Below are 26,388 nucleotides of genomic sequence, written 5' to 3'. Positions count from 1 at the left end.
TGCTCAAGGCAGCTTGGATTTCAGGTTGGAAACACACATGAGAGAGGAGACCCATGGAAACAAGGGGAGGGGGGTTGCTTTCTCTATTATGGGAACTCAGACATCCACCTGTGGAAACAGCACAAAAAGTTACTTCTTGTCTGCTCAGGATTTGCTTCAAACCTGTGGGCTGTGGATTACTTTTAAAGGGTCTGTGGAAAGTAACCAGGATAGGCAACCCTGTTTTCAGGCTTGAGTTTATTAGAAAGGTTTCAGTCAGCAAGTTAAGAAATGTCAAAATAACAAGTTTGTGATTTGGTTGGGTTTTTTCCCAGAAATCTCTCTTTGTGCCTGCAAATAAGTCCCAGTGAACCGTGATGAGTCTGGGAGTATCAAAAAGCACTTCTGAAAAGCACTCTCCCTGCCTTCCATCCTAAATTATCTTGCACTGCTGTGCACAATCAAGAAATGATCAAAACAGGTATCTTTGCCTTGGTGTAGGAGGAGCTGATCTCTATGTCAGCTTCAGCTGGTGAAGATTTTTTGGTTTTTCCCTGTACATTTCCTTTTTTATGAAGCAGCCAGGGCAAAAGCTTTACAGGTGGATCAATTGGCTCCATGCAGGAGGTGCCTTCCATTGCTCCTTCACCCAACCTTTTTTTCCTGTGAGAAATTTGGTGGATGGTAGCTTACACTGTATCTTGCCTCTTTTGCCCAGGACATTTGTAGCAGTGAGAGGATCTGAGGCCACATAATCTCATATTTCCTTAAGAAAACAGAAAGGGAATGTAGAAAGGCAAACAGAATTTACAATTTAAGAATGACACACAGAGAAAATGGCAATCTGATCAGCTGCTTAGCTGTTTATTTGCAATAGCTAGGAGAGATTTGGCACTTAATCCCTTTTTATTGCTTTTTTGTGAGAGAGAAAACCCCCTCATTTTCCTAGGAATGTACAGCAATCTGTTTTGGTAAGCTGAGAAGCACCAGTCCCTGTTTACTTCATAGTTATGGACCATGTAAGCATTACATAAGTTAATAGACACATGTGCTGAGAGATTAGATATGTGTACCTCTCACTAGTCATTTTATTTAATTATAGATTTGATGAGGAAATGCAAATCCTCCTGGGTCTGTAATCCCAGGGAGAAGATACTGAGCTGTGGGAGTGGGAACTCTTCTGAAAGGCTGATGCTCCTTCTGTGCAAAAGCCACCTGTGAAGCCATCATAGTCTCTGAAGACCTTGCAGTCAGTTTTCCAGTGGTTTCATCCAGAGTGGTTTTTTTTTTTATTGGTTTATTTGTTTTATCTCTGGAGCTCTAATGAAAGCTGTGGGTTTGTCACTAGGAATCCGATAGGACAGTTCTCCAGATAAGCACTGCAGCTGGGTTTGATATAACAGTTCTTAGACAGGCACTGGAGTTCCATTGAAAGCTTCTTCCATTGCTTCTTCCATTTCACTCCCATTTTGTGCTTCCATCTTTTTGATTGTTCTAATGTGTTGGGTTATCTTTATCTGTGTGCTTCATGAGCTGTTATCCACACGTGTTGGATCAGGGATGATACAGAAAATGTCCAGTTTGTGTCTTGAGCTGCTGCTGAGGCTGCTGCAGCCATTGCCTGAGCAGTGACAAGTCTAAATCCTGGGAATGTGTCAGAGAAAACCACTTACAGTCAAAGCTGTATGGACAGAAAAACACTAGCTTTTCTCAGTATGCTTTCCCCACAGATTTCCTACATAAGTTCTGCTTGTGCTTATAAGAAATATAAGTTATGTTTGTACAAAGTTCTTTAGAATGAGAATGCTGGTGTAATTAGGTTCAAAAGTCTAAGACTAAAGAGCTGAACTGATCTCCACAAAGAGGAACTACAGTTGCTTTGAATTTTTCCCTATAAAAGGATGCATATACTTATTCTTAGATCTGATATCACCCTTCCTGCCCCAAGTGGGTTCCAGTTAACACTGAAGTGTGTTTACATGAGCCATGAACCCTCTTTTATGATACATTCAACAGCACTTGAGATATCAGTAGTTATACAAAGCTGATACTCCAAGGCTTGGTGGGTTGTTGTGGGGGGTTTTTTTGAGGCTCTGGAGTTGAATTTTGAGGCTTTGAAATTGTCCTTGGCATGAAGAATTCCTGTATATGCTTCATAGGAGAAAATAGTCGATCTCACTGGAAACTTGTCTGAGCTCTACAAACCATGTAGCTGCTTTTGTAAAATATTTAGAGATGTGGAAAATAATAACACACTTCCTGTGGAAAGTGTTCGTCTTGCCACCCCCAATATGGGAAGCAAACAGGAAGCCTGTGCACCAAAATTGCATATTCAGATGAAGCAACAATACTTCTTTGTGAAGAACTACCCATTAATATATGTTATCCAGCACTTCCAACTGGAATGTGCTTGTGAAATTCCAGTGACTTCTAAAAGTTGGTGACTTAACCCAGTTGAACTGTCTCAGCTTTTGTCTCCCAGCACTGGGTCCCATGGCTGTTATCCCATGGTTTGCTTTAGGAGAGCTCGGATCTCTTTGTGCTTCGTTTCCTTGGCTGGGTTCTGGGCTGGACCTGTGGTCTGGATCACTGTCTTGGAGTCTGACAAGGCCCTATGGAGTGGAAGTGCCAAAGGAAGATGACAGTTGTGGAAAGCAGACTGTTCTTTTCTCATCTGTCATCAGTGCTGAGCCATGTATTGCTTTGTGCAGACCACTTGTTGCTCTTTTTCCCCTTTTATTTTCATATGCTCGTGATGTACTGAATTACTGGAGGAAGTTGACTTTCAGCTTTTGGTCCTGTTGATGTTTCACTGTATTGATATCTGGAGGGATTGTCCAAACATGCTTTGGAAGCCTCTCTCAATTTGTTTTTTTTTTCCAGAGCACAGAAGCTGAGCCCCATAAATAATGCAGCAGATATCATGAAGAAGCTGGAATTGTAGAAGACGTAGTGGAAATCACTGGTTATGTCTACCAGGAAACCTGAAATAGAAGTCATAGCTTAGCCAAAGAGAAAAGGCACACTAAAGGCATACAATTACTTGAATGTTAAACCTGAATCATTCAGCAAACTGCTCTATACAAAAGAAGCTTTCTTATATGAGTTCTCTCCTCCTCTCTGGATTCTAGTGGTTTATTTGTTTTTTATTTGTAGTCACAAGTCAAGTGATACTTCTGTAGAAAGTATTTCTCAATACACAAAGAAATCAGGAAAGAAAGGAAATTGTAATTTTTCCCCAACCTGCTGCTTTATTTTGTTTGCTCAGCAGAGGACCCTTGTGCCACTGCCACTCAGTGGCTTTTGGAGAGTGACCCTATTACATCCTAGGGCAGAAAACAGAACAACTAGATAGAGAAATAGGTCAGAAATTTACATAGTAAGTTCTCTAAACTGACCATTTGTCTCTAATCCTGTGTAATGAGGGATAAGGAAATTCACAGCACAGCAAGATTATGACTAACATTACGTGACCTCAATATAAACAATTTAGAAATCTGAGATATCAAGGGAGTAATTTAACACTAATATTAGAGATGGAAAAGTGATACTTAGGCCAAATACATGATGCCTTCCATAGGCTGCTTAACAATGTGGAAATACTGGAATAATGTTTGCTTGTATTTTTCAGTCAGGATTGGTGATGTTTCTTTCCATAGTGTACTTTTCTGTAGCAGATTTTAGGATTACCAATGGGAGCTGCTTTTACTGCGCTTTGCTTTGCCCATCTGCTGCTCCTGTCAGAAATGATCAAGAAAGGATCTTTTTTGCTCTTTGAGAAAAGTGACTGACACACTAATGCCAGGGAGTGCCATGAAATACACTGCATGTTGCCATCACAATATTGAACCAGACATAATTTTCCTGCTGAGTAGCCACAGTTCATTGTCTGGAGAAGAGAACTAAAGCCTGAACTGAGGCTGACATACTCAGGTTGACATTTGTTGTTTGTTAATCTTTTGAATTTACTGCTGTGCTGCAGGAGCAGGTGTGTCTTGGACAGGTCACTAAGTGGCATTTGGAGTGGACTGTGAATAATTTATTGGACTGAGAGTAATAACTAGCTCCTTTCTTGTCTCCAGAGAAAAATTAATACGCTCCAGAACCTGGAAAGAAGATTTAACAAAAGCTTTTACTATGGGGCTTTCGAATAATGTAGGCCTGGTGGTAGCTTTGAACACAAATAATTTGTTTAATAGGATGTTCAAATTCCTTGAGATTTCATGGATAAAATAATGCAATCTGGCAAAATGGTGACAAAGTTCATAGCAATTCCTGTCAGTTTCTTGCCACTGGAAAAAAGCAGTCATTGCTACCATACATATCAGATCACTTACCAAGTGAGTCATTTTTTTCAGTGTGCTCTTGATGCAGCTGCAGAAATTACTTTCCAGCTGTCACAGGAGACTGATGATTCATTTCTGACCCTACCTTTTATATTGCTTCCTTTGCATAACTCATCTATACCATAGGTCAGGAAACTCCTTGATTCGTCTCCTTGATGCTGCCAAACACTTGTCACCAGTATCCAAACCACCACCTTTCCCCCAGCCAGCTCTCAGAGCCTCTCTCACCTGTGAGCGGGGGCCCGATGAGGAGGGTGATGCTCTCTAGGATGGTGAAGAGCCCTAGAGCGCTGGAGAACCTGTCCATCTCCACCACATCCATCAGCACCTGGAAGGTGAGCGCCCCGACACCGCTCATGGCTATGCTGAGGATGACACAGTAGAGGATGAGCACGCTGAACTGGGCTGAAATGACACAGATGAAGTTGCTGAGCCCGCAGAGCAGCGCGGCCAGGCTGAACAAGTAGATGCGCCTCCCTGAGAAGACTCTGTGTCCTGAGAGCAGCCCCGTGACAGGGCGGATGAAGATGTTGATGAGTCCAATGATGGAGATGAGGAGTGCTGCCTTGTGCTCCTCCACCCCGTTGTGGATGGCGTAAGGCACAAGGTAGACATGGGGTAAGGCAAACCCCATCATCATCCAGGTCACTCCAATAGTGTAAATCTGGTAACCTTTGTTTTGACAGAAGATGTCAAAAGCCAGGTACTTCTGCAGCATCTGGGAGCATTTTGTCCTTGTGGTGTGCTGCTGGAGTGTGGGGTGGTGAGGAGATTCTCCATTGGACAGCTGTGCCTCTTCTGCTTTGCTCCCTGGCTCCTCTTCAGGCTTGGCAGATTCTAGAAGTGACTCTGATGCCAGCTGAATGGGTCTCATGATGGCTCCACAAACACAGCAGTTCAGTAGTATTCCTCCAAAGATGAGGAAGGTGTTTCTCCAGCCCATCTTGTCCAGCAAGTATTGAGACAGCAGCGGCCACAGTGTGAAACCAAGGGAGACACCAGTGGAGGCCACGGCATTGGCCAGTGTTCGCCACCGTACAAAGTAGTAGCCCAGCGTAGTCACTCCTGCCTGGAAGCTGAAACATGATCCCAGACCTAAAGAGAGAATAAATAATCCTTTTGTTGTTGTCTTAAAGGGTGAAAAGAGCCCAGATTCAGGGTGTACCCACAGATTACTTCACCTGCCACTGAAGCATTTTCTGACCTGCCAGGCCACACAGCCCCCAGGGATTGATTAGTACTCAGAAACCCCACACCAGGGATGAAGAAGGATGTGTGTGAATTAAACTATTTGTGTTCTTTGGTATAGTAAATATACTGATATATGGACATTTTTCTGGGACACATTGCAATTCCTGGAGTTGTTATGGAATTGTTCATTAAAAACTTGGGTTTTATATCACATGCAACAAGCAGTGCTGCTTTCCTGATGCTTTCATCAGGGCTCAGGGAATTGCTTGTTTTTCTCACTATGCAGTGGACACTGCTTAACTTGTAAAATCCAGCAGGATTGGTTCCAGAATAAGGAATTAATTTTTCTGTGTTATTAACAACCAAGAGTTGAACATCAGTTACATAGGAGAAATATTTGGAAAGGAAAAGTTCCCATCTGTTACTTCTGTTCAAAACCAACAGGGTCTTTTTTAGAAAAAGATATCTCCATTCTTCCCCAGTTTGGGAGTGGTAAAATACAAGCCCAGGGAACCTGGGAAGGACATTATCCCAACACATTATGTTCCAAGATTGGAAAAACAACAAAAAACCCTCCCTTCTTGAAAGACAAAAATCTGAGAAGCTACTAAAAAGAACAGACATCCTTTTCCTTCATTTTACCCTCTGGAGACCTGTAGCTTTTTCCAGAGAGAAGCAGTTCCCAGGGAGCTTGAGTGGGTGAGGTGTATGCTAAAGGGGTGTGGAGGCCAAGTCTAGTGGCTGTAGGATTTCTGCTGTGCTGGGAGGCTGATGAGTTCTCCTGTTTCACAGATGAGTGGAAAAATGACTGCCTAGTCAGGGCTCTCCCATTTCCCATCTCCAGCCCAGCAGCTGAGTTTCCCTGCTCTCCAGTACGTACCAGTGATGAGGCCAGCTGTGAGGTACAGCTGGCTGATGGACTGGCAGAAGGAGCTGGACACCATTCCCAGCCCGCTGAGCAGCCCGCCCAGCATCACCACAAACCTGCAGCCAAAGCGCTTCACCAGGATGCTGCAGAGGGGCCCTGGAAGTAGAGCATGAAAAGGGAAGCTGTTAGGGAGGAAAGAAGTACTTTGTACCTGCTGGATTGCTGCAATTATCAAATGATGTAGCTAGAGACCCTGAGGGTTGTCCCAGCAGGGTAATGTGCATGGGGGAGACAGGAAGAGAAAATATATTCCATGATCCTCCCAAGTGCTTGGCCAGCTTGTTGGCTGAGGGGAAGTCTGTGATCTGCTGGGATTTTGACATCAAGGAGGGTGTGATGGATTTTCATTAAAACCATTGGAAATGGACTTCTGGTGAATGTTATGAGATTATGATAAATTACTTGTTTGTTAATGACATTTAATATCCATCATTTTTGGGCAGGGAAAGATTAGTTCACACCTGCAGCCCACCAGTGGGAATGCTTCTCTCTGCATGCTCTGGCAGAAGAGGATCTGAAGACAGAGTTTGTTTTCCTGTTCCCTCGAGGATCCTCAAGGTTTTCCAGGTTTTATTAACTTTTTTCCCAATTCTGAACATTTATGGCTATAGAAGCAAATGCAAAATGACTTAAGCTGCAGAATTAGGAGTCAGCCGGTGTAGGGAATAAAACCTGTGGCATTTTTTGATTTTGTGATCTAAATCAACGTCTGGTTTGAAATAAAATCCACACAATCAAGTGAACAGTGGAACATTATAAAAATTAGGAGTGCAGCTGTCTGTATTTTGATCTGCTTGGGAGATTTTTGCCTCATACTTTACTGGCCTTTGAAAAAGTGTCTAGCAAATATGACTGGATTATTTTTCCTCCTGCTGAAGACATTAAGGATTAACTAGCTGTTTAACTAGCCCAAGAAGGCATAAATTGAACACTGCTTAGCTCTAAAAACCATAAGGGTTTTTCGTGATTAGTTCCTGGTTACTTGTTGTCTGGGTTTCAAATGCTATTTCTCACTTGCCTGGGGCTTTTGTGCTTTCTTTTGCAAGAATAATATCAACAAAAGCTCTGCATTTGTATGAGTTAGTGCAGAGTGTTCCGTGTACGTGGATATCTAGGAGCAGGAACCTGCAAGGGCCTGAAATCCTCTTTTGGAGACAGATGTAGGACCCTGAGGTCTCTCAAATGATCTTATAACAAAATAATCGTTAATGGCTTTTACCTAGGAACGTAGCACCGATAATGGGATATGTTTGGCCAAGTTATGAGCTATTGTTTGCCCTGTGCCCTTCCCCATTTCCTTCCATAGCTCTCCTGCATGGAACCTTCTCCCAGCACGGGCTGCTCTGAGAACAGGCTGCCCATTTCCCTACCTCTTCCAGTTTTTGCAACTAATAATTTTTTCCCTCCTTCAATTCCTCTGAATTAAAAAGAATAAAGATGAAGAAAAGAGAGTGGCACCTCTAAGAGATACTGTGATAACAGAACACAATTTTGGGAAAGATTTAAGTGCTGAAATGATGCATGTAACCAGAGAACCTGAATCAAGTAAAGCCTGGCCCCCTCCAAAGGAGGTCAGAAGTTGCAGCAAAAACTATATGTGCTTGGCCTGAGAGGGAGGCTTTGATCTCTGTTTATTTTGTTGTTTTCTCCTGGTTTTTGTTACTGCTGCCTTGTGCTACTGGGGGCCACGAACAAGCCCTGCTGTGCTGTAACACCCTCTAGACTACTCCTGCCATAGGAGACATAACTGGCAAAGTACAACTCTGGCTGTGCCCTGACAAATTCTATTGTTAATATCAACACAAGGCTATGCTTTCCTTATCTAATTTATAACTTTTGGATCTATGTATTGGCTGTCTCTGTATTACCTTCTACTGTGGTTCTAGTCTCCTACACAACTACTTCATTAAAGATGACAGGATAATTGACATTCCTGTGGATACTGCCAGAGTTATCCTTCCTGGACATTCTGGGACCATGCTGCTTCTGAGACCATTTCCCAAAGCCAGCAGGTCCAAGTTAGATCCTTCCCACTAATCACAGAAGGATCACAGGGACTGGAAAGCAGGATGGGGAATGCCCAACAGCTTCTAAACTCCAAGCCCTGAGGATACTGCTCTATTTCTGCTGACTCTCAGTGGTGATTCCTCCCGATGTCACTTCCCTCAACATCTCTTTCTTTCATCTTTTTCTATCTGCACCTTGATATTCTGGACCTGGCTGTTTCTGCTAACTCTCAATTCCACGCACAGGACAGACTGAACCTGCCATAGCCTTCGCATCAGCAGGACTCAGGGCTCTGGGGTTGTTTTTTTCCTTTATAATGTAGTATCAGCTTTCACCAGCATTGCAAGCGAGCAGGAATGGACTCAGGGAGAAGCTCAGATACACGGGCAACACTGAGAACTTTCCATCTGTTGCCTGGTAGGGTTCGGGTTGTGCAGGATTTGTATGGGTCACAAAGCACAGACCACTCATTGGGAAGTCCTTGAGCTGCTGGGGATTTGCTTTTCTCCTTGCAAAAAACAATCCCCACATCTGTGTGTGGAATCTGGGACCACTGCCCTGTGCTGCTCCCATATTTTATTTTGAGGGGGAAACCAATGATTTCCTCCACTATCCACTGAGCACAAGGCTCCTTCACCCCTGCAGCCAGAGCCTGACCCACATTCTGCACTGATCCAGCCCTGCTCATGTCCACCCCAATGCCAGAGTAGGTGTGCACTCCATGCCACTGACCAAGGAGCTGCTTCTAAGGCTTTGCCTCAGCTGGCAGCTCTGAGGAGCTCAGCTTTTGGCATCCTTCAGCCACAAAGAACACAGCTGTCATGTGGCACTTGGAAGGAGATGTGCTCTTGTGGACAAGATGAACTAAGAAAGCACCAGAGCTCCAGCACTATGTGCTGGCTTATTCAAAGAGCTTCTTTGAGAAATAACTATGTTCTTGCTGATCTGGAAAAACTGGGCTGAGAAAGGGATTTGCCTTCTTTGACCAAAGGTCTTGGCTTACTCTGAGAGTGACGAAAGGGAGCATGAAATCTGTGGACATTTAGGTTTGGACTGTGGGATCCAAGTGGCTTGGACATGCTGTGTATTGCCAAACAGCCACTCTACTTGGACCTCCCAGTCCCTTCCACCCCCTGCCTTAATGAAATGCTGAAAGCATCCTCATTACATCCCCCCAGCAGCAGCACAAGAGCAGGAGGTGAAGGAGGCCATTCCCTGCAATCACTCACCCCCTCCATGCAGCACGGCCACCATGATGGATGGGAACCACGATGTCTGGCTGTTGCTGGCCTGGAACTCGTGCTGGAGGTCCGTGAAGAAGACACCAATGCAGCAGGGGAAGCCCAGCGTTAGCCCCTGCAGCACCACTGCAGCCAGCAGCACCATCCATGCCCAGCCCTGGTCCTGGGGCTTGGCAGCGCCGCGTCCTGCTGCTTCTCCTTGGGGCATGATAGCTCCGTTCTGCTCCGAGCCAGCCTGCTGGGGAAGGGAGTGCAGCTACCATGCAACCCTCAGCCCAGCAAACAGGCCTTCAGGGAACAGCTGATGGTGTTCCTGAGGCTCAGAGCACTGCTGTGTCCCACACCTTTCCCAGCTGACACTCTTGACTTTTTGCTCTGCATTTCTTCCAGCACCTCCCTTCCTTTTCACTGCAGGATCCTGGCACCAGATTGCTTAAGAAACCACTGCCTTCTCCTTTTATATTTCACAAGACTGTGACCACAGCCAGGTAGAGGACAGGACCACACCTCCTCTGAGGTAGGAATTGGCTTTACCTAGTTCCGCCCTTATTTTCCCTTTCACCTGCTTTCATCATATGGAGTCCCCTTGCTGGCAATTGTTAAGGTCACTCAGTCCCCATGCCAAGGAGGAAAAAGTGCAAATGCCAGGTAAAATAGAAACCTATTAAGGTTGCGTGTCACAGCAGAGCTCAGTGTGAACCTTTCAGGAAAACTACACCTTCCTACACAGTGCTAGTGCTAGTGGTGAAAAAACATTTTAAAAGCCATTAATTAATACTAGAATCCAGTGATGGGAGATAGGCTTTTGCTTTACCTTTCTCGACCTAGAGCTGCTTCTGAGAGATCCCAGTTTGGATTTCTCTGAGACTGACAGCATGGAACGTATAGCAATAGCATTCCCCATCCTCTCCACATGAATAAACATGCATAAAATAATAATCTCTGGCAGCTGGATGAGCTCAGAAAGAATGCCCATAAGGTCACTACACAGTGCAATATTTACTTAGCATTCAAATAGTGTTTTTTCCCCTAAAACAACAGCTGCATTTAGGTTTTGTGTGCAGCTTTAGAGATGAATAAGAGTTTGATTATTTCAAATATGCCATGGTGGCAGAAAGTTAGTTTCGTACCTCAGGCTGAGACCAGGGTTTGTCAGGCGGAGGGCGGCGCCGCGTGGCTGCGGCTCATCCCCTGTGCGCGCAGCTCGTGGCCCATGCTCAGACCCTTCTGCTTCAGGAGCCACTACAGCCTTTCATGAAGTCTTTTGCAATATTAACCTAGGCATCATTTCTGTAAACAGGGCTCTTATGCTGGCTGGCTCACAGCCAGAAAACGAAGAAAAAAAAAAAAAGGCTGGGAGCAGAGGGGGCCCGTGGGAAGGGGCTCTGAGATGCAAATCACGGTGGTGGTGCTCAGCACACTTTAATCTTTTGTCCACTTTAGCTGGGCGCAGATAATGCAACTAATTCAAGGGCTTGTCTCTGTGGTGTGAATTAGCTGGATGACAGCCTAAAACCTCTCCCCGGCAACAGCAAACCTGCAAAAAAAGGCAGAAGCACAGCTCTTCTCTGTTCCCAGCTGCCCTGTTCAACTTTTGTGTTTGTCCAGCAGATTCCTGGCTCCCCTCACATCTCCCTGGGTGAGGGGAGGACTCTCCAGTTGGGCTTGTCCACCTTGTGCCCCTGGCTGCAGGACACCTGTTCCCCTGGGCAGCCCGACCTGCACAGTCTCTGAAGGACCTGGGGATGTGCTGCCAGGAGCCACACGACCTCCTCTCTGCCTCCTCGCTGCCTCCTGCCTGCACAAAGGTAAAGGAACAAGTTTTTTCCAGCTCTGGCTTTGTCGGCTGTGCCACACCGAGCATCAGCAGCGCCACAAGCCCTTGGATTAACCCTTCCAAGGTATCCAGATAGGATGGACAGTGTGAAATACAGGGCTGCTGTGTGTTGTCCTGCTCCTAAGGGCTTGGTGCTTTCAGGCAACCTGCCCTTGGTGTAGAGCAGTGAACGTGACAGGGACACCTGCGAAACACAGGCAGATTTTCACACGCATGTGATCATCCCACATTGGTAGGGTTGGGAATAAGGTTGGAGTTCACAGTGATAGCCACACCTGGGTGCCTCCTGCAAACAGTGTGCTTTTGTTGGGAGGTGAACAGTGCAAAGGTGCTTCTCTCTACCAGCCTGTGGAGCACCTGAGGACATATCAGTGCCCTGGATAGGACATAGGGAGCAACTGCTTGTTTCAGTCTTTCTCTCCAGCAACTCTCTGTCAGCCACTGTCTGCTGATAAGCTAATCCTCTCCTGTTCATGTCTGAATGTTGTTTCTTCTTCCAGTGATCCCCAAGACATCAGCATTCAAACCTTGGATTTATTTCCCTAGCTGTTGTGGAGCAGCCCTGGTAGCTGTTGTTCATGGCAGCAGACCAGGAGTGCTCACACAGTGACTCTCCCTTCTTCTGTGCCTCAGTTTCCTTCAGCTCTGATGTGGGACAAACAGCTGCTGGCATGAGGGCTCCTGGCTGCTCCCTGCAAGGACAGAGAGCCCTTTATGCCAAAAGACACAGGGCCCTGGGGCATTTATGTAGCTCACCTCAAAGAAAGAGGTTTATATTTGACAAACTCAGGTTTATGTTATGCAAATAATGATATTTATAGTCTTCAGTAAGAGTTTGTAGCTGGTGGTAGCTCTGCAGGGAGATGAGCAGCCCACTTCTCTGGAGCCACTGAGAAGGGGGACTTGGCCACAGGGTCCAGGAGAGAAGTGAGGAGTGTGGCTGGGGGGATCAGAACCACTGCCCAAAGCAATGGGTCTTGGAGGGGTGTCCAGAGACTGGACAATGCCTGCACCTTGACAGCAGGAATGGCAATGAAGAAGAAAGTTTCTCGCACCTTCCTGCCATCGAGCTCAGCCCTGGCATGCACTGGACACTTAGTTTAGAATGTGTGAAATAAGCTGCATTTACAGAAGCAAGATGTTTACTATAAACTGAGCAGGGTGATAAACTGCTTTTTGGGATCACTCAGTGTCTGTTGAGGGTAGGAAAGCCAAGCACTTTTCTTGATAAATACCTTTATAAGTGTCTTTTAAAGTACCTTTTCATCCTGAGACCATGGCCTTCTTTGCCATCCTCTGCCATGTAGCCTATACTACATCCCAGCTGACTTTTCCAAGGTCATCCAGTCAGAGAATCCAGATTTAGCTCTGATTAAAGCATCAGCCCAAGTGGGGCAGCCTGGCCCAGCACTCTGGGCTTGTCTCTGCTGGATGCCACTTGTCAGCAGTTGGTTGCAGCCCTCAGGGGACAGGCTGTGCCTGGGGCATGGTGGAGGTGGCTGCAAGTCCCCAGCTCTCTCCCTGTCCCTGCCAGCATGTTACAGCTATGTAAACCAGCCCCTGTGCTCAGGACCCTCAGCAGCAGCTTTGGGGCTTAAAATCATGGTTTAGTGGTGACCTTGGCAGTGCTGAGTTAACAGTTGGACTCAATAATCCTAAAGGTATTTTCCAGCTTTTGGTTGGAAATGGTTCTGTGATTCTTTGTGGCTGGAAACCAAAGTGGAAACGCCTCAGAACTTGCAAATCACACTTGAGAAAGACCAGTTGAATTTGTTCCAGAGATCCAGATTAGCAAGTCCTCTGGCAGATCGATTCTCGCAGAGGAAGTGTGGAGGCTTGTTTTTTTTTTTTGTTTTTTTTTTTTTTTTTTTTTTTTTTTTTTTTTTTTTTGTCTAAAGCAAGGGAAATGAAGTGACATTTCAGCTGTGGGATTGCAGAGCTCTTTGTGGCAGGGAGCTGTTCCTGTCCCAGGTTCAGTCACAAATGAAACTCTTACTCTGATCCATCCCTGGAACACAGACAGACCCAAGGTCTCAGAGCACCTGAAAACAGGTTCCTGAGGCTGGGACAGGATCTGAACAACCCTGACAAAACCCCTTCAGACCAGCTCAGCTAGTACTGAGAGAATGGTGCTGTGCCAAGGATGGGGGAAGTGCTGGTTTATCCCGACTTTCCCAAGCAGTTCCCATAGCATCACTCCCACATCCTCCCCCTGCAAAAGGGATCAGGGTCCTAACTGCACTAATTGGTCTTAATTAGCCCAACCAGCCTCATCTGTGTCCTCCTCCCACACCCCCTCATCCTGTTTGTTCCCCAGCTGCATTTAACTCCAGATCCTTGCATGGATTGCTTTTTGCTCAGTTTCAGCACTGCTTTCTGCTCTCCTGGATTGACTTTGGGTCTGCCTGGCTGCTTTGTGCTCATTAATTACTGATAATGTGGGTATAAGATCAGGTGAGAAATCCCCCTCTTGGGACTAGGTTTAATGGCCAGTAGCCAGCTCTGGGATAACACAGCTTAGCCTGGAAATGGGAAATGGGAGCTGAGGAGGCAGCTGGCACCAGAGCATGCACTGACAGCTCCCATTGGCCTGCAGGAATTCAGCAAGATGTGGCTTGTCCCTGCTCTTTATCCTGGTGGTAGATCTCTGGCTGGTGGGTGACTGCAGCTGGTTTGTGGGTGTGCTGGCCCTTGCCCTCCTGACTGCCACCATCCCCTCTGGTCCCTGGCTGTCCCAGAGCCTGTGCTTTGTGTACAAGGTGTGGTGCCAAGGGCAACATTCCCTGAGGCAATGGGGATCTGGAGATGAGTCTGAGGAAGACATTGCATAGTCTCATGCTGAAGGTGGCTTTGGAAGGGCTCTGGCTCGTGCTCTGACCTGCAACACTGCCCTGGGAGTGGACAGAGAGAGGGACCAGTGGTGGCATGGAGTATCTGAACAGGTCCTTGAATGAAGGTCCTTGCTAGGAACCTGGCTGAGGTCACTGAGGATATCTGGAAGCTGCTGGTACTTTGCTTCCAGCAATTGCCTGCATTTGGGAAGATGAAGAGGGGGGATGTTCCTGGGAAAATGAGGCTTTTCAAGAAATGAAGTTACCTTGTCATTAGCTGTAGGATGTAGGATGTAGCAGTAGGTGAGGATGTGACAGAGGAAGGGAGAAATAGGATGTGATGCAGCTGTGGGTACAGTCTATCCCTGCTGCAGGACATCTCTTTCACAGATTGACATTTTGATCCTGAGCAGTGGCTGAAGGTTCCCTCTAACAAACTTCTAATTATCAATAAAATTGGCTTTTATTAATAAGGAATAAGGGACTCAGTGGGAGTAGGATCAAGAGAAGTATTTCCTTGTGGCTAACTGCTGGATCTGTGGAGCAGGTGGAGGAGATTGTGGGGGTTGAAGGTGTTAAGCCAGAAATTTCGGAGCATGGTTTTTAGGGAGCCAGCTGGTTTTTGGACTCCAGCTATCCAGCTTTGGCTCTTTAGCTCTCAGCAGATGCTCTGCCATCCCAGCCAGGCCCTGCTCAGGTCTCCTGTCCAAGGAAGATGTCCTGCTCTGAGGAACATACAGATGATGCTTGAGGTCACAACAGGGTAGGAGAGAAGATCCAACAGTTTAGTGCTGACACTGAGGCTCTTCCTGCCCATATCCAGATGGATCACTATGTTCAGTTGTGTGATTTCTGGAAAAGGAAAAGCAGGAGCTCTTTGTACCAGTGGAAAGTGCAGGTCCCTGTGTACCTTAGGATCATATTGTGGGGGGGGCAGGTATGGAAACAGCAAAACTTTACCTTAAGCCTTTGTTTCATGGGCAAATCCCCTTTGGTTTGGCAATATGACCCTTTCCTTCTTACATGTTTCTTTGTATTAAAATTTTAGATAAAAACACACTGGAACACTAAGTTGAGGATGACCATTTATTAGGTATTTTCTATCAGTTTAGGTCTGCCTGCTTTTCCAAGACATCTTGAACTTGGTGCCCAGGTTAAAGACCTGTCTGCTTGCTTGGTTGTCCAAGTGGTTTTCCTCATTTTTAGACACTGTCATTTGAATTCATGGAGATCACTGGTGCATGTTTTCCTGGCTGTGCTAAAGGACCTGCTGCCCAGATGGCTCTGAGATCAGGGATATTCTTGGTGACACAGAGACCTGTGGCGTTCTCAGCTCATGGTGAAACTTGAGGACTCTGTCTACTTCAAACTGCTGGTGGACTTGGGTCAGACTCCCATCTGCAGAAGTCTGGGAAACACCTAGGAGGGATGGAGACCTCTAATAGGAAATATTACCAGAAAATCAATTATCTTTTGAGATAAACCTTTGCTCATCTGTTACACCACAGTCTGAAGGTAATTACATTGGAGTAACCAATGTGTTTCTCCAGTCTGCAAAGGAAGAGAGTTTATGGTAGTTATCTACCCAGGTGAAAGTTAAACCGTCAATAACTGCCTCAAAACCAGATCTAGGTGGAAGGACGTGGCCAAAGTCCTTGTTTCCCAAACAAGTTAGCAAGCTGAGTTGAAAATATCTGCAGGCTTCCTGTCTGCAGACAGATCTGGCTTGATTACTTTGTTCCGGGTGAGGGTGGGTGGGTAAGTGACGAGCTGACCTTCGTCTGTGTGGGAGAGCCTGAGGCAGAGACAGAAGCGTGTGCAGGGGCTGTGCAAGATGCACTAATGGCTGTGGCAGGACCTCTGCACTGCTGCATTTCACCCTCCCACGTGTGCAGAGGGGAAATGCAGCCTCAGTTTCCACTGCTTTTGCTGGAGCCCCCAGGCCAAGCAGTGGCCTGTGCTGGTGTCAAACCCTGGTTTGGGGATGTGTCAGCCCATCCCTGCTCTGTGGCTTTGAGGTCCTGTGGCAGTGAGGATGGAGATGGACAGCCTTCAGACTACCACAGGGGAACAGCCACTTGTAATCAAGAATAGGATTAACTCAATCCAAGACTTCCCCTTCTTCACTTGTGTCCTTGCTGTTCCTTTTCCCTGTGTTGGGCCTGAATTGCCAATGTCATCCAGCTTCTGGCAGCACCAAATCTGAAACAGCCAGACCCTTCCTCCATGTGGTCCAGTGTTGAGTAGGGGTTTAGCAAATGACAGCTGACAAAAAAAAAAAATCCTCTTCCTGTTTTAGCTACTCACATTTAGTGGTTGTATTAATATTCTACTTGCTTGTGGTTATCAGTGGAAGTGGTTACGATAAATGTGGAATTTAAAATTATTTTATAGACGACTTAGAAACAAGCTTCAGTTGTACCTTTATCCCTGAAAGCAGCCTAGGAACACTCCAGAATCTCCTCAGATTCTCCTTTTGACAATTGATTGTTAGAAATTAATTGAAACCACATGCAAGTGCCCAATTGTCACAGTTTTGAAGGCAAGCACACAACTGAACTCACAAGTTCATGCAGCAAGAGCCCGAGTCTGGTGATGGGCACCCATTTTATAGGGGCTTCCAAATTCCCACTGGAACATCTGATTGGTCGGGGCCTTAGCCCCGCCCAGCTCAGTGACCAATCAGATGCCTGCATTTGGGATGAATGGGATTGGCTGGGGTCCCTGTTGGAGTTCCAATCTAACCCGTAATTACCTCACCCGGGACTCATTTATTTCTATTCTCTAACGAACCAGGCTGGTCCAGGTGAGGTCTATTATGGCCAATCTGTCTGGGAGCTTACAGACCAGCTCTGGCTGTCACACCCAAGGTGTCACACACCTTTCTTCCCCCATAATGCATTATTTGTGTGGTGCAGGCAAAGCAGCAGGCTGCCCTTCAAACTTTTCAAACGCATCTCAGAATATTTATTGGGGGAAAAAAAAAATAAATCACAGCTGCTCAACTGTTATTCAAACACATTTAATAAACAAAGAGAAACAGTAGCAAAGGGCACTGACACGTGACAAACTGTACAAAACCTCCGGGTAGGAGCCCACAGCCTGGCTGCTCCGGCCCCTGCCCCGCAGCCAACCAGGCCCCCTTCGCCTCAGCCCACTCAGTCACCCCTGAGAAAAATCAGTTTTTAAAAATGTGCAGAAACAAAGACACTTCAAGAGGTTATTTCCAGTCTTGCCATAATGGAACAATTTAGGCCACTGGGAAAGTTTTTTAAAAAAACCAAAATGTCATACGCTCCATTCCCAGGATTAATGCTTTAAAGTGAACCTTCCCAAGAGGCACAAGCACTCTTGGACAGCCAGTAGATCTACCCCTGCTCTCCTACTCTACTCACCACATGCTACAATTTTTTAGAGTGAATGGGACAAATTTCATCCTAATTCAGACCTAATTTTGATATAGTGTGACTGAGTGAAAGGCAATGGAAGGAAAAGCCCTGTTTGAGCATAGAAGGGATGCAACTGGTGCATAATGCTGAGACCAGCCCTGTCTCAGGGTAAAGGTGACCTAGAACAGTCAGGAAAGAAGAAATCCTTCACTGGGAATGTACCTGCTTTGGATGGACTTCATGCCTGGTCCTACATATCACCCAAAAACTTGAGCATCCAGAACCAATGATTGGTTTTCTACCATAAACTTGTTCTGCTGAATTTCAAAGGACTGTGCAATGGAACCCAAAGAGTCCATGGTCCCCTGGCACTTTCTCACTGCCAAAAGCAGCATGAAAGGGAAAACCAAGAGGCAACTCTGATCTTTCTTGTGCTCATCAGTTAAACAGCTGTGCCATTCACCTGCTAATGGTCACTTTTAGGCCCTCTGTGGCTCAGAGGGGACAGCAATAGCATCACTGCATCAGGCAACCCTCCTTGCCTCCAGTGGGCTTTACCACCTGCTGCATTTTTGGTGACACAAAAAAGCCAGGGAAGTGTTTGTTATTCTTATCTACTTGAGCTCTGAGTCTACTTGAGTCTCCCTCTGCAGCCAGTGTTGCTTGGATCTCCATGGTTTAACAAGGTGCTCAGCTGGCATCAGTCTGACAAATACAGCCTGACCAGTTCCTGTTGCCTTTAGTTTGGTATTTCTTGACCAGTTCCCCAAACTCCCTCCTCTGAGGAAGGGGAATAAGACAAATGAGAGTGTTAAAGGGCTTTTCAGGCTGCTAACTTGCATACATATGCTTCTTGATTTCTTAGCTGTGAGCACAGACAGTGGCTGAGGCTACAGGATAAGGACAGAGGAGGGAGATCTGTACACATCACAGTGTTGTTCAGGCCCAGCCAAGGTGTGTAGTCCAATCACACCAACACCAGCTCACCACGTTATAAACAGGGCAGATGGAGGGAAGCAGAGCTGTGTTTTTCAGTGTGGTGGAAAGCCAGTTGTGATTCAACAGCCTGTCACTGACACAATGTGAATTCAAAGACATTTGGCACAGTCTGTTGTTACCAGGACTAATCTAGCACAATTAACCAGTCTGTCTTGAGAAGAGGCAAAGGCTCCACTGGAGGAGGTGCACTGGCAGAGCAGGATGGAGGACAGGCAAGAGGATGTGCAGAAGGACTGGAGAGAGGCAGAGCACAGCAGTGCCACCCACTCAGTGTCTTTGCTGCACATCTTGGTCGCTGAACTGGTAGGACCCTCTCAGCAACAAGTGATTAAGATGGGTAACCTGCCTAATTCTGTGTCAGAACTTTCAGGAGAACATGGGTAGCTGAAGCCCTCTGGAAAGGAACCCAACCCCTCAGTCCAGGTGAGGAATTTTCTGGTAGCTTATTGAGAAACATCTGCTCTGAGCTTGTCAATGTCTGAATTCCAGCATCTCTGAAGCTTTGCTGTAATGTCAGTTTGGGACTTGACTGAAAATGACCCAAGTGCCAGGACACTTGGGCTACAAAGAACAAAGCCAGGATGAAAGGGGAAAAACATGCAGCAAATTCCTATGAAATTCCATTTACCAGACTAGGAGGGACATGCCCTTGGTTAGGGGTGGCACAGGATAACAGAGGGGAACCAGTAACTGCAGTTTGGCTAAGATTAGAATTCAAGAGAGGCACAAACGAACATTTTGCACATCCATCCAAGGCATTCCAAAAAAAAAAAAGGAAAGAAAAGTCACAAAAGTTGACACATCACTTTGGACAAAAACATTACAATAGTTTGGCAACTTTTCACCAAATCCCCCCACCCCAGTTCTGTGATGTCCCTCTGTAATTTGAGGTGATCTCTTAAAGGTGGGGGCTGCAGGTAAATCACTGCGTGTAAATAGGGGATCTCCTCTCAAAGGATCTCATGGGGTCAGACAAACCTACCTGCTTGGTACAGTACAAAAGAAATTCTGCCTGAAGCCTTCCCTGGTGAGAGGGAAGGAGACAGAGCCCACACTGCTGGAGACAAACAAGGCAAAGCTGAACTTGGCAGCAGCAAGTCCCTAAACCTTGTGACTTTGCACCAGGCTAAGATATGGCCATGGCAGGGTACTGGAGGGGAAGATGTCACCATTCTTGCTCTGTGGAGAAGTGTAAAGGACAGGACTATCACTCTATCACTATTTTGGGTGAACACAGGCCTCTTTGTTTATGCATGCAAACTAATGGGCTTTGGAAAATACCAGGAGCCCATGTGTAATAGTGTTACCAGTGAGACCTATGTCAGATGGACACACAACTCCCCTCCCCTCAGATCTAAACTCAGCTCTTAGGAACTGAACAAGGAACAAATACAAAGCAAGGATGGAAAAATTTGTGTGGGTTTTTTAGAAATGGTTGTTTTGTTCCTACTTTTAAAGCCCTGTTCTTCAGATTTGGGGAAGAAGTGGGGAGCACTGCAAGGTCCCTGCACTTTTCTGGTGACAGACCTGGGTGCAAGAAATGGCACAGCTCAAATATAGACCTTCCCACCCACAGCAGCCTGTGAAAGGTGGGATTGATTACAAGGGCCTGAGGACCTGAGCAACCTTCACAAAGGCTCTGACTGGGAATCCGGCCCAGCCATTGTCGGAAAAATTCAATACAGCGCTGGCCAAGTAAATAAAACAAATACTTGTGGAAAGGACTATCCAGCTGGAAGAGTCTTTTCCTTCCTCGGTTTCCAGGGTAAGAGAAAAGCCTTTGGTTATGACCAGAATTATTTGCCATTGGCAGGACAGGCTTGGCTTTGCTTTGCATTAGCTTGGTTATTGTACAAGGGCTGGGTTGCTCTGCCCAGCTGGACTGCCCTGTGACATCCGGGAGTGTGATGGAGTGGACACTTGAGTTACATCCGGGATCCTCGCTCCTGAAGAATCTGAAACAGATGAGACCTTCTATGAAAACCTCAGACAAGTTCAAATGCAAAAGTTCCTGTTCAGAGTCCTTGTTTTTTGCAGAGAAAGGAAACATGTGAGAGAAGCTTGCAGGCTTTTATGCCACCACAATAACTGATATGCTGGTTAAGGGTGAACCAGCCCCTCCTCTCTAGAAATCCTGCTCAGCTGCTTGCCAGGAGATAAAGATGTTGCCTTTGTTTCTATTCTGGGGGTAAAAAAGAAAAGTGGATTCATAGAATGGCTTGGTTTGAAAGGGACCTTAAAGCTTATCTTGTTTGACTCCTCTGCCATGGGCAAGGACACCTCACACTAGACCAGGCTGCTCAGAGCCCCATCCAAACTGGCCTTGAACACTTCCAGGGATAGGGAGGATTGAAAAAGAACAAAAATCTTGTTTCTCCCTGCAACATCCTTCAACCACAAAACCTGACTAATCTCAAAGGTCCTTGCTACTCTGTTTTCCCTCTTCAAGTTACTCTTTCCTTCAGAATTTGGGTATTAATTTGAAATATACAAAGAGCCTTAGATCTTGTCCTATTGTAAATAATGAAATCTTCCAAGAGGGGATGATAGAAAAGGCAATGGGAAAGTTGATCCACAGAACTACTGCTGCAGCTTGGTGCAGGAAAGATTTTTCTTTCAAGGGGAATTGAAATTGATACATCTCAGCAGGTGCCTTACCTTGGCCTTCTCACTTGGCTCCTTGACAATGCCATTGGTAGAATTGTTGAGCTCCCTGGACACAACACAGAGGAATTCTGCCTGGTCTTCATTTCCATAGTTATAGGAAGATCCAATGCTAATCAGCTGTGCAAGAGGATACAGACAAGGTAACTATCAATAAGTTGATTTTATTCCTACAGTTGCTGTGAGATGGGACTGTCCCAGGAGATCTGTCCTGGACAAAGTTTCCCCTGTAGCCTCCTGTGTGTGTGTACAAGGCAGGGATACATCCGAGCTCCACAGCCCTCTAGTGGCACCTGGAGCCTCGGGAAGGAATTCCAGCTTGAAACTAATGCTGAACACAGCACAACACTGCCCTGTTTCTGAGGGTGGAAAAAGGGAAAACAGATTATGCAATATATAATATCCAGTTCACTCAGATGTGGGCAGGCATTGCAAACTGCCTGGTCCTTGCTGAACTCAGCTCTCAACCTGCCTTGTGACTGATGTGGAAACGGGAAATCTTTACCCCAGGCAGATGTTGGATTAACTGGGGACATGTGGCAAACAGACACTGTCCTTTATGTGGATGCTGCCAAGATGGAGTCTGGTATCTGTGTAAACGGGATTATATTCTATTACTGTTGTGTTGAGGGGTCTGGACTCAATCCAAGAAATACCATCTGTCTCATTCATCATTATTACATTAAAAGGACATCCTGGAGTGCAGAGCTAATTTGTCATTTACAACTCAGTTCTGCTTTCCAGAAAAGCAATCCAAGTCATCTGAAGAAAGCATTGTGATTCTTACCAACTGTGTGTATCCAGGAAACTTTATTGTGCAGTGTAAACCTTTGCTTCCATGTCCTAATAGATTTTAGAAGAGCCAGCTCCATATTTATAGATTATAGATTTGAAAAGGAAGATCAGGAAAGATCTAAGGGTGCAGGTTCCCATGGAAGGCACTGCCTGTAGCCTCAAGGTTTTGGGTGTAGATGAGGTTGTGTGAAAGGCAGATTCTGTAAAATGTTGGACAGCAAAACCTGGGTGCTGGAGAACTGCATTTCCATGGAGCAGTGAGTGGTTCTTGACCACAAGATTTCACTGTTTCCTCACAGGGGCAGGGTTTTGGCCACCTCTCCACTCTGAGATAGTTTTCAGGCGTTACAGAACAGATCCATAGGAACAACTGATGGGAAGTGCAGTTCCTAATCCTCTGCTTCATTTCACGTCAGCACATTTCCCACAGCATCCACTTGTACTGAAGTTGGACTAAATGGGATACTGCTGTAATCTACAGAGCCTGTTCTGTATTTTCTTAATATAATATAAGACACAGGTCAGCTGCCTCTAGTTCTGCCTCCTCAGAAATAAGAGAACTGTGCTTGATTACAGAAACCAAACCTGGAACTAATGCCATATGCAACACCCAGCCCTGGAACCAGCTGCACTGCAAAGACATCTGAGAGAAGTTCTCATGTCACTCAGTGCCTCTTTAGCAAATGCAGCAGTCGTGGCTTTGAGGTTCCAAGAAATTTGTGCTGTGGTTTTTTATGACTCTGGTAATTTTCCTGGATAGAACTGTTATACTGTGGCCTGGTGTATATGATGAAATGCAGGGGAAGGGAAGAACCGCTCTGGGATTTCACAAGGAGACAAGAAGACCTGAGAGAAAATGAGATCTCTCTGGCAGCTTGAATGACTTCTGCTCTCCCCTGTCAGTAAATAGACACAAGAGGATTGCTGTTCAGGTCAGGCTGCTTATCCAGAAGAGCAGAGCAGTGTAAAGTGCAACTCAACAGGCAACTCTGCTTATTCCATATCCAGTTTTCAAAGGAATTCTGCCATTTTTTGGTAATGGTACCTGTTCAAATTTCCATCCGTCGGACATGGTGGACACCATCTGTGTGAGCTCTTCCTCTTGGCACTGCAGCACTCTGTACACGTGTTTCACGGGTCCCTGGAGCAGAGAACAATTGTTGTAGTTTAGTAATTGCTTTGCTTATATCACTCTAGAAAATTAATAAGCCATTCCTGCTCTTGTCTTAGGAAATCAGAGCCACACAGGCTTTCTAAAGGCTTTTTAATCCCACTGATTCCAAAACAGAACCATATGCCTGGCACTCTTCTCTTAAAAGCTTTCTAGGTGTCTAAGCTACAGTGAAAGCAAAACTTCTTTAGCTTTCAAAGCCATTTGCTGCTTTTTGAAAACGTTTCTGAAATTGAATCTACTGGGTGTGCTGGTATCAGCTAAGCATCAGCAGGAAAAATGTCACAGAGAGACAAAGGGAAGAAATGGTTTAGAGAAGGAAGAGTTTGAGCTGTTCTTTATCAAAGCAGTATGTTTTGCTTTATAATCACCCTTTTTGCTCCTGGCCCCTCTCCTGTGAGTGTCCCTTGCCTTTCCCTACAGTGCTGGGATGGTTCTGTGCATTATAAAGCCACACTGGAGACTCTCTCCTAGCCACGCCCTGCATCCACCTAAGAGCATTTATTCCTGTTAGTGCTGAACCAAAGAAGTGCTACTGCAAGGGCCTGCAGCCATGCTTGTCCTGCTGTGCCCCAGAAGTGACTCCACAACCCAGAGGTGCATTACTTGAGAGGTTCTGTTCTCGTTGTCCCGTATCCGCTCCTTCACCAGCCGCACGAGGGATGCGATGTTGTAAAACTCAGCCTCTTCCAGCACCCCTGAGGAGGAACCCAGAGCACAAATTCTGGCACTTTGCACAGGGTAGAATGAAGATGATTCTGTCACAAGGATGCAACACCTGCTTCTGACTCCAAATCTTGCCCAAATGTCAGAGTCCCAAATGTGCCACCCACCTCCTACTCCCAGGCTAGGAGAAAACGCCCGACTAGCTGTCACCTCCTTTATCCTTAAGGAAGATTATTCCCCTTTCCCTGGGATTATCAGAAATCTCATGTCTATTGTACAATGTCTATTTCTTCACCCAGCCCCATCAAGGGAAAGCCCTCAGAGCTGCCTGTTTGGGGAGAACCATGGTCTGTGAGGGGCAGATGGGCTGTACCAGACCTTGGGCTCAGCAGAACAGCGACAGGGTGTGCTGAGCTGCAGCCTCTGCTTCCAGGAAGACACAGAATCTGATGACTTAATCCCCACTAATGAGCAATTAACAGTACTAACAGCACTCCTGGGAAACTTGCTCACACCATTCTTTGGTGAGGGCTCCTGGATGTGCTATCAAACAGCACTTCCAGCCTTTCCTGGTGTTTTGCTCTTACCTTCCTCTGCAAGCTCCTTGTTTATGATGAGCTTCCCGTGCCGGAGGTAGTTCAGTATGGGACCAAAGTACGTGGGGTCTCTGTCAATGAGATAGGCCCCTGTCTCATCCTGACAACAAAACAGGGACAGCTCAGTGGTGCCAGAAAAAATAATTTCAATCTGACACAATAAACTGAACAATTTCTCTTTGAGAACCTGGACTCATTTGCCTGTGGGAGGTGTGCAAATGATGCTACATTTAAACCATTTATATTTTTCAGTATCTGATCTACGAACCTTGCAGCCCAGCAATGCCTTAAATGAAGCACTTGTACTCACAGTTTATGGACCTGGAGAAAAAAGCTGGGTTTAGGAGGGTTTTTTCACTACAGTAAGAACCAAAACCTGGCAGCTGTGTTCTGGCTAAGCCTGTTCTCCAGACTCGTTTAATTAGGAGGGAGGCTCTGGAGAAAAATGGGATCTCCAGTTCTAGCTAACAGCACCTCACAGCCAAAAGAGTTCTCCATTTCCAACTTTTTCCCCTTTCCAACTGCAAACACACATTGCAATGCTCCAGCCATATGTCCAGCAATACAACTACTGGCATAAAATAACCAACAACTCACAGTCAAAAGCATCTCTTGAGCAGCTCTGAAGCACTGACAAGCCCTCTGCGAACTCTCACATCCCTCTTTTAATGAATTTAAAGCATTGTTTCTCCTACCAATCTAAAGCAATAAGAAACTGTGCAAACCCATTCTGAAATACCTCCTCTCCTCACTGATGCTGCTGTCTGATATTTCGATCACAACCAGGATTTATCTTGTGATTAAACTCTGAATGGAGCAGCAACAGACTTGGCTAATTCTGGCTGACCCACTCACAACATATTTACAACACCTTATGCAGCTCATCCTATGGAAAATCTGCAATTGCAAGAACAGTAGTTTGCAAAATCCTTACAAATAAACTGCAGTGACTTCAAAACTGTCCAGCCATGATCTTTTGAGAGTGAAGTGAAATATGTTAAAAACCAGAAACAACAACAAACATGCTCAGTGTGAGAAATGGCAACATTCCTGTTTCTAGGAGTTTCCTTCCCTGCTGTTACTACTGTGGGAAGGTGGGTTCTCCTTGAGCGGAGTCCATGGCGCGGGGAGAGATCAGAACCGGTGGCATCTGGGAGGACAGAGCCAAGTCCCGTTCTCGGGGATGCCACCCCCTCCCTGCCCGTGGGACACGAGGGACAAGCCGATGATGTGTCAGAGTGAGGAGCCCCAGAGCCGGGGCAGATCGGCCAGGAGGCTCGGGGACAGGGGCAGCCCGGGGCGTTCCCCGCCCATGGGACAAGTCTCGGCGACACCCGGGTGACACCGGTGCCGTGGCGGCTCAGGGAGGGGCTGTCCCGGTGTGGGGGGGTCCCGGCACCGCCGCGGCCTCACCTTGTCGGAGCCGAGCTCGGGCCCCTCCTGGCAGCAGAGCCGGCACAGGAAGGACTTGGGCTCCCGGCACAGCGTCTGCCGGGTGCTCACAAAGTACGTGCCGCCCACGTTCAGTCGCACCCACTTGGAGGCGGCGGCGGGCGGGGACAGCGCCCCGGCGGAGCCCGCCGCCGCTCCGGCCGCGCGGGGGCTGGGCGGCCCCGGTGCCCCCCCGGGGCCCGGGCTGGGCGTGCGGCCCCTCGGCGGCCCCTCGGCCATGGCGGAGCCTCAGCGCCCGCCCGCCGCCATCGCCGCCCGCGCCGCTTCCGGCCCGCGCCGCTTCCGGGGATGATGGC

The 26,388-nt window shown here is 46.6% G+C and overlaps 2 protein-coding genes across 2 annotated transcripts; both read right to left on the bottom strand.

The window, feature by feature from the left end:
* Positions 1-822: 822 nt before the first annotated feature.
* Positions 823-10,140, bottom strand: SLC16A5 (solute carrier family 16 member 5). The gene is made up of 4 exons (XM_056506183.1): positions 9,681-10,140; positions 6,397-6,540; positions 4,554-5,420; positions 823-2,963 (listed from the first exon to the last, which is right to left on the bottom strand). Exons 1-4 carry the CDS (start codon positions 9,898-9,900, stop codon positions 2,722-2,724), a joined length of 1,473 nt encoding a protein of 490 aa, XP_056362158.1. The 5' UTR covers positions 9,901-10,140; the 3' UTR covers positions 823-2,721.
* Positions 10,141-17,366: 7,226 nt separating this feature from the next.
* KCTD2 (potassium channel tetramerization domain containing 2) lies at positions 17,367-26,373 on the bottom strand. Its single transcript, XM_056505630.1, has 6 exons — positions 26,054-26,373; positions 24,632-24,740; positions 23,985-24,076; positions 23,253-23,348; positions 21,407-21,532; positions 17,367-20,703 (listed from the first exon to the last, which is right to left on the bottom strand). Exons 1-6 carry the CDS (start codon positions 26,309-26,311, stop codon positions 20,674-20,676), a joined length of 711 nt encoding a protein of 236 aa, XP_056361605.1. The 5' UTR covers positions 26,312-26,373; the 3' UTR covers positions 17,367-20,673.
* Between the last annotated feature and the right edge of the window lie 15 nt (positions 26,374-26,388).

Source organism: Oenanthe melanoleuca, chromosome 18 (assembly GCF_029582105.1).
Source record: "Oenanthe melanoleuca isolate GR-GAL-2019-014 chromosome 18, OMel1.0, whole genome shotgun sequence".
NCBI classification, from domain to species: domain Eukaryota; kingdom Metazoa; phylum Chordata; class Aves; order Passeriformes; family Muscicapidae; genus Oenanthe; species Oenanthe melanoleuca.
Note: the sequence above shows the minus strand (reverse complement) of the source record. Positions and strands in the feature narration are given on the sequence as shown.

Excerpts from the sequence above, each read along its gene's own strand:
- SLC16A5 (XM_056506183.1), bottom strand. The coding sequence starts at position 9,900 with ATGCCCCAAGGAGAAGCAGCAGGACGCGGCGCTGCCAAGCCCCAGGAC. Across the intron at positions 5,421-6,396 it reads CACAGCTGGCCTCATCACTG|GTCTGGGATCATGTTTCAGC; the intron begins GTACGTACTGGA and ends TTCTCTCTTTAG. Across the intron at positions 2,964-4,553 it reads CATCGGGCCCCCGCTCACAG|GTTTCCTGGTAGACATAACC; the intron begins GTGAGAGAGGCT and ends CTTCTATTTCAG.
- KCTD2 (XM_056505630.1), bottom strand. The coding sequence starts at position 26,311 with ATGGCCGAGGGGCCGCCGAGGGGCCGCACGCCCAGCCCGGGCCCCGGG. Across the intron at positions 24,741-26,053 it reads CCGAGCTCGGCTCCGACAAG|GATGAGACAGGGGCCTATCT; the intron begins GTGAGGCCGCGG and ends TTTTGTTGTCAG. Across the intron at positions 23,349-23,984 it reads ACGAGAACAGAACCTCTCAA|GGACCCGTGAAACACGTGTA; the intron begins GTAATGCACCTC and ends TCTCTGCTCCAG.